This window comes from Phyllostomus discolor, chromosome 13 (genome assembly GCF_004126475.2).
Source record: "Phyllostomus discolor isolate MPI-MPIP mPhyDis1 chromosome 13, mPhyDis1.pri.v3, whole genome shotgun sequence".
NCBI lineage: Eukaryota > Metazoa > Chordata > Mammalia > Chiroptera > Phyllostomidae > Phyllostomus > Phyllostomus discolor.
Genome location: NC_040915.2, coordinates 15,519,401 through 15,531,994, shown reverse-complemented (window position 1 = coordinate 15,531,994; position 12,594 = coordinate 15,519,401). Strand labels below are relative to the sequence as shown.

Here is a 12,594-nt window from a genome sequence, read left to right as displayed (position 1 = left end):
TGATCTGTCTCTTGATTGTGGTGTTCGTTATACAACTATCTATTTAGCAAAACTCATCAATAGTGAGTATTATTATATGTAAATGTTATTTGTAATCACCTTCATAAGGTGAAGTGGATTAAGGTGATTATAAATATAAACAAACCCTAAACAACAAAACATTGTAATTTCTAATGAAGCACAATCTTTTTAGGGGATACTTAAAAGGAAATGACCTCACCCTTAATTTTCCATAAAACAATTATTTGAATATGTTTAAGGAAGGTAGGATGTTTGAATGCTTGCTAGTACTTGAAGCCAGAGTTTAGTGGAGTGAGAGGCTAAGAGAACTGTATTTTGATGCTTATTTTTTGACAGTTGTGACGGCTAAATGACATCACTGTTTTCTTCCTTTCTTAGCCCTGGGATGAGACCAGACGTGAGCTCCCCTCCGTCTACCTCCGCGGCGGCAGCAGCAGCAGCAGCAGCGGGACCACCTCCCAAACTCTGCCTGGTGTGCTCTGACGAAGCCTCGGGATGCCATTATGGGGTCTTGACTTGTGGAAGCTGTAAAGTCTTCTTCAAAAGAGCAGTGGAAGGTAGTGTGTGTTTTGAAGAGTTTTGATTTTCCTTTTTTTGGTTCTTATTTCTCAAAGTGGATTTTGAAATTTCTGTTATAGGCAAAGCTCATTAAGCCTAGAAATCAGTACAGGTGGGAGAGGTGGAGGGTGGCTCCTAGATCTCTAGTGGGAAAGAGAAGTTTTAAAAAGCAACTAAGAACAATACTAGAATAAACTGAAGGGAGGGAGCCTGGCCAGAGCACAGAAGGTAACTGTACAAAAGTGGTATCCTGTGAAGTGGCGGCGTTGGGTTTGGACAGTAGCATAACCCTCACTGTATTAGAATCACAGGCTTTGATTCCCATAAATTAATTGGTTAAAGTCACCAACTATTTCAGTCTGACAAAAATGAGTGACAGAACTGGGGGGACAAAAGGGTGTTTGGCTTTTGGGCCAGGGCACGGTGCTGAGTGGTGTAAATACAACAGGAGAGTTGACCCCTGCCCCCCTGGGGGGTCATGGTCTGTGTGATATGCAAGCTGAGCTGACGAGGCGCCCCGATTGCAGAGCACAGGGGCGAGTGATGAACTGCCCAGAGGTCAGGGAAGAAGGCATTTTAGAGGAAGTGATTCCACTCTGCAAACGTTGTAGTAACACAGACTTCACCCTTGTTGTAGTCTCAGCTTGCGGACAAGAGCATCAACTCTTTAAAGGAGAAATTGCTTTCATAGCAAATTATTACCGGAAGTCACTGGTATTTTTCTAACAGCACCAGTGAATCCTCTTGGGAAAATTATGTATTTCGGTCATCTGGAAAGCAGTTGGAGGGCCATGTGGCCTCAGTAAATTACCTAAACATTACTCTGATTATATTAATTTTTAAAGAAATAATTATTCATTTATAGTAAGAGAAGGATTATTATTTTTTGGCTAGAGTTCTGTCTGCATATCCTTAAAAATTAGGTGAGTCATTTTCTTGTTTGAATTACTTTTTAAAAACATTTTTATTGTATTTTTTCCATTATCATTTTACACCCCTTACACTCCCCCCCCACAATCCACACACTGTTGTCCGTGTCCATGAGTCCTTTTTCCTCTTTGCTGCATCCCTCCACCCCCAATCTCCCCCACCACAGAGCTGTCAGCCAACAGACTGAGTTTCTCTTTTGCTTGTTAGTTCAGTTTGTTCATTAGATTCCACATATAATTGAGATCATATGTGTTTGTCTTTCTCTGACTGGCTTATTTCACTTAGCATGTTCCCTAGGCCCATCCATGCTGTTGCAAAGTGTAAAATTTCCTTCGTTTTTTTACAGCCAAGTAGAATTCCATTGTGTAAATGTCCTATAGTTGTTTTATCCACTGATCTACTGATGAGCAAGCAGGTGGGCTGCTTCCCTACCTTGGCAATTGTAAATAACACTGCAGTGAACATAGGGGTGCTTATGTTCTTTCAAATTAGTGTTTCTTTGGATTTCTTGTATTCCCAGAAGTGGGATCCTGGGTCAAGAGGCAGATTCACTTTTAACGTTTTGAGGTATCTCCACACTGCCTTCCACAGGGGCTGCACTAACCTGCATCCCCACCAACAGTGCAAAAGGGTTCCCCTTTCTCCACATTCTCACCAGCACTTGTTGTTTATTGATATATTGATGATAGCCATTCTGACAGGTGTGAGATAATATCTCATTGTGGTCTTAATTTGCATTTCTCTTATGATTAGTGGCATTGAGCATCTTTTCATATGTCTATTGGCCTCTTCATATGTCCTCTTTGGAAAAGTGTTCAGGTCCTTTGCCCATTTTTTAATTGGATTATTTGTTTTTTTTGGTATTGAGTTTATAAGTTCTTTATAAATTTTGGATATTAATCTCTTATCAGATATATTGGCAAATACGTTCTCCCATTCCATGGGTTGTCTTTTTGTTTTGTTCATGGTTTCCTTTGCTGTGCAGAGCCTTTTTGGATTGATATAGTCCCATTAGTTTATTTTTTCTGTTGTTTCCCTTGTCTGGGGAGATATATTGGGCAAACTATTGGTACAAGCCATGTCCAAGATTTTACCGCCTATGTTTTCTTGTAGGATTTTTATGGTTTGGGGTCTAATGTTTAAGTCTTTAATCCATTTTTAATTTATTCTTGTATGTGGTGTAAGAAGGTGGTCTAGTTTCATTTTTCTGCATGTATCTGTCCAATTCTCCCAGCACCATATACTGAATAAACTATCATTAGCCCATTGTATGTGCTTGCTTCCTCTGTCAAATGTTAATCGACTGTAAAGGTGTGGGTGTATTCCTGGGCTCTCTGTTCTGTTCCATTGATCTATGTGTCTGTTTTATACCAGTACCAGGCTGTCTTGATTACTTGGCCTTGTAGTATAGTTTGATATCAGGTATTGTGATTCCTCCAGCTTTGTTGTTCCTCCTTAGGATTGCTGTCGGATTACTTTCTCTGATACATTAGCAAAGTATAAAATCACTCGTTGCCCAACTTAGAGCACAGGGATGCAGGTTTTGGCCAGTTAAGTAGCCCCCGACTATTGAGTCAAGTCTTAAGTAAAGCCCACTCCTGCTTAGTGAAATGCAGTGAAATGGCTCTGACAAAGTAGTGACAGACACTATGCACAGCAGACGCGAGGCAAGGAAGCCTCCTCTCATCCTTACTTTACTTGGTTCAGCACTTTCTTCACCGATCAGTTACTTCCACGATGTAAGTGCAGTGGTGATAGTAACACAGTATTGCTGTGCATCACAGATAATACTGATGTTGATTTCTGAAAGTGAAATTCAGAATGAGACAGTGAGCCTTAAAAGAAATATGGTATTTTAAAAAATATTTTTCATTCTCCTCCATTTTAAGTGAGTATTCTTTAAAACAGGGCTATAGATTGAAATGCCTGCAGGGACCAAGCGCGTCATTCCAGCCGAGTGCGGTATGGCTGGGGGACGGAGGGCAGTCAGTGCTGGTTGGGTGTGAGTGTGCCCTACTGGACAGCGTCCGGTGCAGTGGGAAAAGGGGGACGTGGGCTAACCATGCTTCGCAAATAAAAAACACCACTGCAGACTACATACCCTCTGGTCTTAATCCCTGCTCCAGAATTAGATTCTTGCATTTGTTTTTAGGTAAAATTTAACTGAATATTAGCTCCACTGTTTTCACAACATTTATTATTTAAGTATTTCAGTGAAGTGTGATGGCTAGATTACATGATTAATAAGAAAAGTTGAAGTGTGGACTGTGTTAAGCATCCTTTACTGGGATTTTAATGTTCTCAAGGTCCCCTTCAGGTCTAAAGTTCTATAGTCCTTTGATAACCTATTTAGACATGATGATGAAAATGTTTTGAAGCCCAGATACATATTTTTGAGCACTTCTTAAAAATTATAAAGACTTACGTAGCTTGTATGACTTACATTACACTTAGCACTTCATTTAGAAAATCTTCTATAAATAAGTTATCCCCAAAATTGGCATATTATAATAAATACCCAAACATTTGACTATTTTTAGGAAATTTTCATAAGTTTTACTTATTTAATGTCCATGCAACCCACATCAAGGATATTTTGAATTTCTTATTCAATATTCTGATAGTCTCTTTTCTGCGCACAGAAAACAACTTTGGGTAGCCCCAGTACTATTGGTGTTATGCGTTCAGTGGTCTTTTCTCCCCCGAGTCCCTTTTTCTTATGCTCCCTTTGCACAGAGGCACATTTGATCTGGTTGGTGGGTCATAATGGAGATGGTCGTGAGCTGCGCACCAGGTACTGTGCTTTATGTGTCGCACCACTTACTGACAGCTGAGAACTCTCAGATGCTCCCATGCTCTGGATCTGATGGACTGAGACCCTGAGGCTCAGGGAGTGTAGCTGGCAGAACTAGGACTGAAACACAGCTGTCTCCAGACAGGTTCTTTGCCTCAGTGTCACCCTGACACCCTGAGAGGTGTGTGATAAAAACCTGTCACCTGGCAGTTTGTAATCTAGTTAGGTCCTGGGATGAAAGCGAGAGCATGGGCATTGTTTGATAGCCGTCCTCTATTCAGTGCTTACAATGTGTTAGGCACTGCAGGAGAATCTTCTCCACAATTGCCTTTAACTTTTACAGAAGCCCAGCCAGCCAGGTGCTAATTTTCCAGAGTTACAGATGAGGGGTGGGGGCTCAGAAGAGTTAATAAACATCACTGAAATCCCACAGGCAGGAAACAGAGCTGTGATTCTGATCAATGGCTTCCTGGCACCTACCAGTGCCGTTTCCACTGCACCTCACTGCTTTTGAGAGCAGGTGGAGAAAGGTGCTCAAGCCAGCAGTCACAGTTCACCCTGAAAATTTAGATACTTCAAGTAGGGTATACAGACTGCAGAAAACCCTGGAACATGCCCTTTGCTGTGTTACCCATTTCCTGTACCACTTTGATGATCTTGTTCATGTCTATGTATCACTGTCCTTTCTATCTATTAATTATACTTTTTTAATTTTAATCATTGTTCAAGTCCAGTTTTCTCCCTTTTACTCCCAATCCAGCCCACCCACCCAACCTCCCCACTTCCCTCCCATTACCACCCTCCCCCTAGTTTTTGTCCACGTGTCCTTTAAGTTTGTTCCTGTAAACCCTTCCTAATTATAGTTTTTTAAATCCCCATCCAAGAATATGTTTATTGATTTTAGAGAGAGGGAAGGGGCAAGAGAGACACACATAGATGTGAGAGAAACATCAGTTGGTTCCCTCCCGTAGGCACCCTGACCGGGGCTCAAACCCTTGACCTTTGGCACAAGACAATGCTCCAACCAACTGAGCCACCCAGCCAGGCCACTGTCCTATTTATTAACTAAGTTTTTTTGAGATCATTCTTTTTATTAAAAACAACAACTTTACTATCCCTATTGTATTACCTATTGCTGTATAACAAATTACCCCCAAAATGAGTAGATTAAGATGAGGCATTTATTGTGTCATACAGTTTCTGAGAGTCAGTAATTTGGGAGCAGCTTCTTAGCTGGGTAGTCCTGGGACAATTGTGAGGTGCTGTTGAGACCACTGGTGGGGTGCAGTCACCTGAATGAAGGGCTGTTCCCACCCCATTCACACTGCTTCTGGCAGGAAGCTTCAGCTCCTCACTGCGGAAGCCTACTCCAGGGCTGCTGTCAGCATCACAGCTGGCGTCCCCCCAACAAGTGATCCGCCAGAGAAAGTGTGACTTACATGGAAACAGGGTCTTCGTAACTTAGTCTCAGATGTGACATACTGTCACTTCTGCTGTATTTTATTGGTCACACAGACAATCCTGACAGAATATGGAAAGGGACTACAGAGACCATAGGGGCCATCCTGGAGGTCGGCTACCACACCTATCACAAATAGAAACTAGAATCACTTGCCAAAAACAGATTTTAACCACAAAAATAAATACGATCCAAACAAAACAATGCTAAGAAATTCCAGTCGGCTGGAAGGCTTTTCTCCTTCATGTCTACTCCATTAGTTAGAAAGGGAGTTTACCAAGTAGTATAAGACAAAGGGAGACCCCAAACTGAGCTGTCCCCTTGTCGTATCAAAGGATTGACAAGGAATGACTATTAGTGGTTCCTGTCCATGCCTTGTAAAAAAGTGACCACTCCTTATAAGACACAGATTTGCCCAACTTCATACTAATAACCAGATAGGTAGGACTAATTTTAACTTAGATACAATCCCCCCTCCCCACTGATCCTGTAGCTCAGATTCTTAGATGTGCCTAAGACATAGTTGTACCTGGGATAAAGAAGTTATTTTCAGCATAATGTACACATGCTGATGTTTTGTTTGCATATGAATAAAGCATTAGAATGTTTTGTTTTTAGCGATGAGTAGTTTCTTTCAATTGTCTTTCTGAGTAACTGCAGGATGGTGATTTGGTGATACTCTTATGGAGTAGAAATTTTTTATATTATAACTGTTTCAACTATGAATACATCTGTTGTTCCTACTTTTGCTTTTATAGAGGATAGACCTACTGGGTTAATGCTTGTACTTTATGTTCAAGTAAAGCAGCTACAAACATACATTGTAGAAAGGAATCGAAACAGCTGGTGCAGACATTTGGTATTAGAGGCCAGTTCTGGAACTGGTTCATTAGTCAACTCTGTGGCTTATTTGTCACAAAGAATTGAACCTGATACAGTTAACCATCTACTCAGAACTAATGCTTAACGAGCACTGTGACTTATATTAGGAAGAAGTAAATATAGTTTATTTTCACCCAAGGCAAGTACTAGGTTGTCCTATGAATAGAGGATTTTTTCCTAAAAATCGGAACCATATCCAACCTAGTGAATTGATTTTTTTATTTTCTTTGAACATGATTTATTTTTGAGGAGAGAAGTGGTTTACAGTCTTTTCAAGAGCATCCCCTCTAGTGGAAGGTGCATGGACTCTTGGTTATCTGGGGTATTTATATAGCTGTGCTGACCTTGTGTAGGAGGGCCCTTTGTTTTTGCCTGGCCAGCAGATCCTCAGATAGTTTTTTTCAACATTGAATAACCAGATTGAAAGAAAATAACAAGATTGTGCTTATGGGGGCAGGCCATGGAGATTTTCAGTCTTTTCCTTTTAAATTTTCCATGAAAATTTTTGCCAGGGGAAAACTACACTTCTACCTCTAACACATCTTCTGGCACCCAATTATTTAATAACTGGGCACCACAAGACTTTAGACAGTAGTGGTCTTTTAATATCTGTGGTCCATGATGATGTCAAACATTCTTATACTCTAAAAGCATATGAAATAATTAACAAATCTCTTTAAGATTTATATGTAGTAGATTAGTTTGCCAAATCTGTGGTTCACCTAACTAGTTGAGGGCAACCTTAACTTTCAAGATGAAGTGTTTACCTGTTGCTTCATTTAAAACTGGGCCAAGGAACAGTTTATTTGCATGTGGTGGCATGAAGCTGAATGAAAGTCATTTTCCCTTTGAGACTCTCACAGTATTTTAAAGCCTGTGTCCTTTGTCTTTAGTCCTCCTTAGCATCAGGTCAGAAGTCATCATAAAATAGAGATTACAGACATCTGTAGCCGTTAAAGGGAGAAACTGTGGAAAGCACTGTCCGTCAAGAAAGCGGTGCCCTTTGACGGGGAATAAAGAGAAAGGGGTGAGAGAGCCTTTGTGGGGTAGTGCTCAGCTTCTCAGTCGGGATGCTAGTTACGTGTCTGGTTTGTGAAAATGTTTTAGGCAGTACATTTATGATTTGTGCACTTTTCTATTTGTATGCTCTGTAAAGTTTGTTAATGACCTGTGTTTAATTTGTTGACCAGAATAAGAAAGATTTTTTTAGTTGACCTTTCAACTTTGTAATGGCAGTGTGAGCAAGCACACCCTACCTCCCGTCACCAGTGCCTTTGCTGCTTGGCTGTGTTCCACCCAGAACAGTCACTCCAGAAAAACTCCCTTTCACACCTGTGACATTTTAACAGTGCCTTTATTTTCCATACAGGACAGCATAATTATCTTTGTGCTGGAAGAAATGATTGCATCATTGATAAGATTCGAAGAAAGAACTGCCCGGCATGCCGCTATCGAAAATGTCTCCAAGCTGGAATGAACCTGGAAGGTAATGTAAAGACCTGAAAGGAATTGTCTCTGCAGGATATACAAAGTTTACTCTTTAAAATATCAGCAAGCAGATGTGATCATTTAGTTATTATAGTATATATGTGCTTGCCTAGCAGTTTTATGTTATTGCTCAATAAAAGTAGGAAATTTTTAATGAAATTTCATATTTTGCTTGTTGATTCACCAGCTCTTATTACTGAATTCAGTATGGCCAGACTATATACTTAAACAATGAAATTGCATAATAATTATGTAATTACATAATTACAATACTTGAGGCAACATTACTGTGATCTTCAGAGATGGGGGAACTCTTCAAGGTAACCTGTTTATGTAACAAGTTTTATAATTAATACTCTCATTTACAAGCTTTAGAATTCTGCTTTAATTGGAACTTCAAGTTCCATGAAGGTGATGATGGTGATCTAGTGACCCATGTGCTCAGAGTTTCTTGTGACAGTAACACTTTTATGCAGCAAGTACTCACCAGGATGGCAGGCACCACGGAGTAAAACAGTGCCTATGTTCTAGGAGCTTACTGTCCAGTTGGGGTGCAGAGGGAAGTCACAGAATGGTATGGCAACTGCAAAAGGAATACAGCCACACAGCATGAGGAAGTTCACCCAATTCTGTCCTGAAAGGCAGGGAAAGCTTCCTGGAAGAAGCTACATTGAATTTGAAATCTAAAAAAAAGCTGTGTAGGAATTAGGTGAAATAAGGGCAGAGACATGATCATGTTTGTATGTTAGACAGACTCGTCTCCTGTGAGAGACCAATTAAACTGGACATGGTGGTGTCAGCAGGGGATGGACACCATGTGGTTCTCTTGAGAGAAGAGAGACCACCGGCTTCTCAGGGCCAGATTCTTTCCATGAACTCAGTGGAGTAAGAGGTGTGATGGGATACTTTTTCCTCACAGTAAATAATTCTCAAGACATATTTTAAGGCAGCCTTACCTGAAGTGCCTGGCATCTGACTACAAATAAGGTGGGTTTTTAAAAAAATTGTTTTGAGAGAGAGGAATGGTGGTTTGCTGTTCCACTTACTTAATGCATTCACTGGTTGCTTCCTGTAAGTGCCCTGACAGATCAAACCCAGAGCAGCCCTGGCCAGCTCTACCTGGCCAAGGGCTGAATAAAGATAAGGTTTTTTAATGATGATCCCAAATGTATTATACTTACTTCATTTTAAGGTGCATTGTAATCATTACAAAACATAGCTTTATTTTTGATACAGAGAGTCAAGCGGGCTCTGGCTGGTGTGGCTGAGTGGATTGAACGCTGGCCTGTGAACAGAAAGGTTGCCAGTTCAATTCCTAGTCAGGGCAAATGCCTGGGTTGTGGGGCAGGTCCCCAGGTGGGGGCGCATGAGAGGCAGCTGATCGATGTTTCTCTTTCTGTTCCCCCCTTCTCCTCTCTCTAAAGATAGATAAACTCTTTTTTTTAAAGAATAATTCTGTGCTTGCTTTAGCAGCACAAAGACTAAAAAATAATAATTCTTATTTGTCACTAAAACAACAAAAAGTATGACTACATTTAGTAAAAAAACTACCGAATCCATGTTGTAATCTGATTACAGTGTTCCAAACTAAGTCAAAGATAAGATAACTTTAGTTACTTTATATATAATATTACTATGAAAATGGATGCTTTAGGTTTATAGTCATCAATGTAAATCTCTTATAAAAGGGAAATTACCCACTAATAATTTATGTGAAGAAATGTAAAGGTTTTCTCTTTATCCAAATGTTTTTAGTCCCAAGTCGTATTCATTATTAGAGGCAAAAAAATGGATTTTTCTGCTGTTAGAACTCGTTCTGTCTTCAGCATGTGATCTGCTTTGTCATTTTTCTGTCTTGGTAAGAAGGGAACTTTGTGCAAGCAACTAAACAGTATAGCTCTCTTCTCTCTATATGTTACCATAATTGAGAGCAACCCTAAGCTACAGTTTCTTGTGTGGTATTACAAGCTTAGATTCTTTTAATTGATAATAAAAGTAATTTGCATTATATAACCAATGAAAATTTTGACTTTGGAGTGAAAGACAGAAATTACTTTATGGAAGAATTATGAAAGTGATTTGCTTAGCCTGCTTTAACATAGTATTTATTATTGTAAGATAATTTTGTATAAAGTAATTAGAATAGAGAAGTAACTGGCTTATTTGTAGCAGAAAAATTTTTTTTCTCATTTCATCATGAGTGTTAAATAGAAGATTTCTACTCTTTCATTCTAAATATTTTCAGAAGTTAAAACATCTCTTGAATAAACTTTGCCACCTCCACTTTCCCATCACAACTAATTTCTGTGTGTTTTTTTAAATGCCCACAGCTCGAAAAACAAAGAAAAAGATCAAAGGAATTCAGCAGGCTGCTACAGGAGTCGCACAAGAAACTCCTGAAAATCCTGCTAACAAAACAGTAGTCCCTGCATTGTTGCCACAAGTCACCCCTACCTTGATGTCACTGTTGGAGGCCATCGAACCCGAGGTGTTGTTTGCAGGGTACGATAGCTCTCTTCCAGATTCCTCTTGGCGGATCATGACCACACTCAACATGTTAGGCGGACGGCAAGTGATTGCAGCGGTGAAATGGGCAAAGGCATTACCAGGTAAGATGCAAAAGATGACACAGCTAAGATGCAAACCTTTGTACTTTCCATTTTTGTGCTTTATGTTGTGATCACTATGACATGTCTAGCAGCATCCGTCACCATACACAGGTGTTAAGATATTACCGACTCTTCCCTGTGCTGCACATCACATCCCCGTGACTTACTCATTTTGTAACCGGGAGTTTATACATCTTACTTCTCCTCACCTTTCCCATCTGTCCCCGCTCCCCTCTGGCAACCACCAGTCTGTCATCTGTTTCTGTGAGTCTGTTTCTTAAACAGAAACACTCTGGCTTTCCATCATCTGGTCCCAGGATATTTCTCATACTCTGTTATGGGAGAGTGGAGAGTCTGCAATACAAGTTTTATACTGCCCTCTGCTTTTCAGATTATTACTCAGAGCGTAGTAATTTCCGGTGGGACAATGTAACATCACAAGTAGAGTTGCAGTTCCTCAAAATTCCTTTTACACTTAAGTAGGGGGAGAAAATGTAAAATTGGTAAAAATCAGGTGTAGTGACACTGTCAGGACATACTAATAGAGGCTATTTTAACTCTTCCCTGCCTTTACAGTTGGAAGGGATTCAACAAGCTGATGCTCACACAGAGATACAGAACAAGTGTGATGTGACCCCCTAGCACCCCTAGTGTGTCAAGGGGGAAAGCAGCATAAATATCAGGGAAAGGTTTTTAATTTAATGTCCCAAGCCAAGACTCTTGGCTTTCCTTTTTACTAATTAGCTTATATTTCCTTAAGAGTAGCCAGTTTTTGTCACCTTTTCCCTACTCAAGTTTTTGAACATTGGATGCTATTAAAAAGCACCGAGGGCCCTAGCTGGTGGCTCGAGCATCGTCCCATACACCAAAGGGCTGTGGGACGATCCCCCAGTCAGGGCACACACCCAGCTTATGGGTTCTATCCCCAGTCAGGGCGCATACAGGAGGCCAGTGGTTCGCTGTTTCCCTCTTGCACTGCCTTTTCTCTCTGTAAAATCTGAAGAACATACCCTCAGTGAGATTTTTAAAAACATGTAAAAAGCATTGAGGGCTTTGATCATTAACATGTCACATGACCAAGGAAAACTGAGCCCTCCTAGAGCTTCACCACCTCTCTGTTAGAGGTCCCCCAAAACAAGGCTGACTCGCAGCCAGGCCTTAGGCAGTGTCCAGAGAGATGGTTCTTCTCTTTGGCAACTACAAGGGGGGGGGTGTTGTTGTTGTTTTTATTTTAATCATTGTTTAAGTACAGTTTTCTGTCCTTTACTCCCATCCCTCCCCACCTCCCTCCCATTTCCACCCCCCACCCTAGTTTTTGTCCATGTGTCCTTTATATTTGTTCCTGTAAACCCTTCCCAACTACAGTTTTTCCTCACACCTTTGTTTCTCTTGCTTTAGGATTTAGGAACTTACACCTGGATGACCAAATGACCTTGCTGCAGTATTCATGGATGTTCCTCATGTCATTTGCCCTGGGATGGAGATCATACAAACAATCACATGGGACCATGCTGTGTTTTGCTCCTGATTTGATTATTAATGAGTAAGTCATTTTCCCTGTATTCATAGGGTATTGTAACTAGCTGATTGTTTCTGGATGGACTATTGTGGTCATTCAGGACTGGATCAAATGCTACCAGGTATCTTGGAGCTGGGCCAACTTGAAATAGAGTCCTTTATCAGTGTTTAAGGCCAGCCAGGTATAACACATAGTAGACATAACATGTAGTAGACATGTGGCAACACTATGTCCCAGGGCGTACTTAAGGATGTTATTTAAACAGTGCGCATCACTGGGTTAGTAAAGTCTATAGCCAGTAAAAGGAGTCTTGCAGAGCATTTTAATTACATAA

General features: G+C 40.5%; 1 protein-coding gene across 8 annotated transcripts in view; it reads left to right on the top strand.

Annotated features, from left to right (window-relative positions):
* The window catches only part of NR3C1 (nuclear receptor subfamily 3 group C member 1), a 100,757-nt gene that overhangs the window by 70,342 nt on the left and 17,821 nt on the right, over window positions 1–12,594 (top strand). For 6 of the 8 annotated variants that reach the window (XM_036014035.1, XM_036014034.1, XM_036014036.1 and 3 more), the window contains exons 3-6: window positions 400–581; window positions 8,014–8,130; window positions 10,463–10,741; window positions 12,140–12,284. In XM_036014035.1, coding sequence (XP_035869928.1) covers window positions 400–581; window positions 8,014–8,130; window positions 10,463–10,741; window positions 12,140–12,284 — 723 coding nt within the window. The remainder of the gene's footprint in view (window positions 1–399; window positions 582–8,013; window positions 8,131–10,462; window positions 10,742–12,139; window positions 12,285–12,594) is intronic. The other 2 variants (XM_028527402.2, XM_028527404.2) reach the window with 1 other exon arrangement.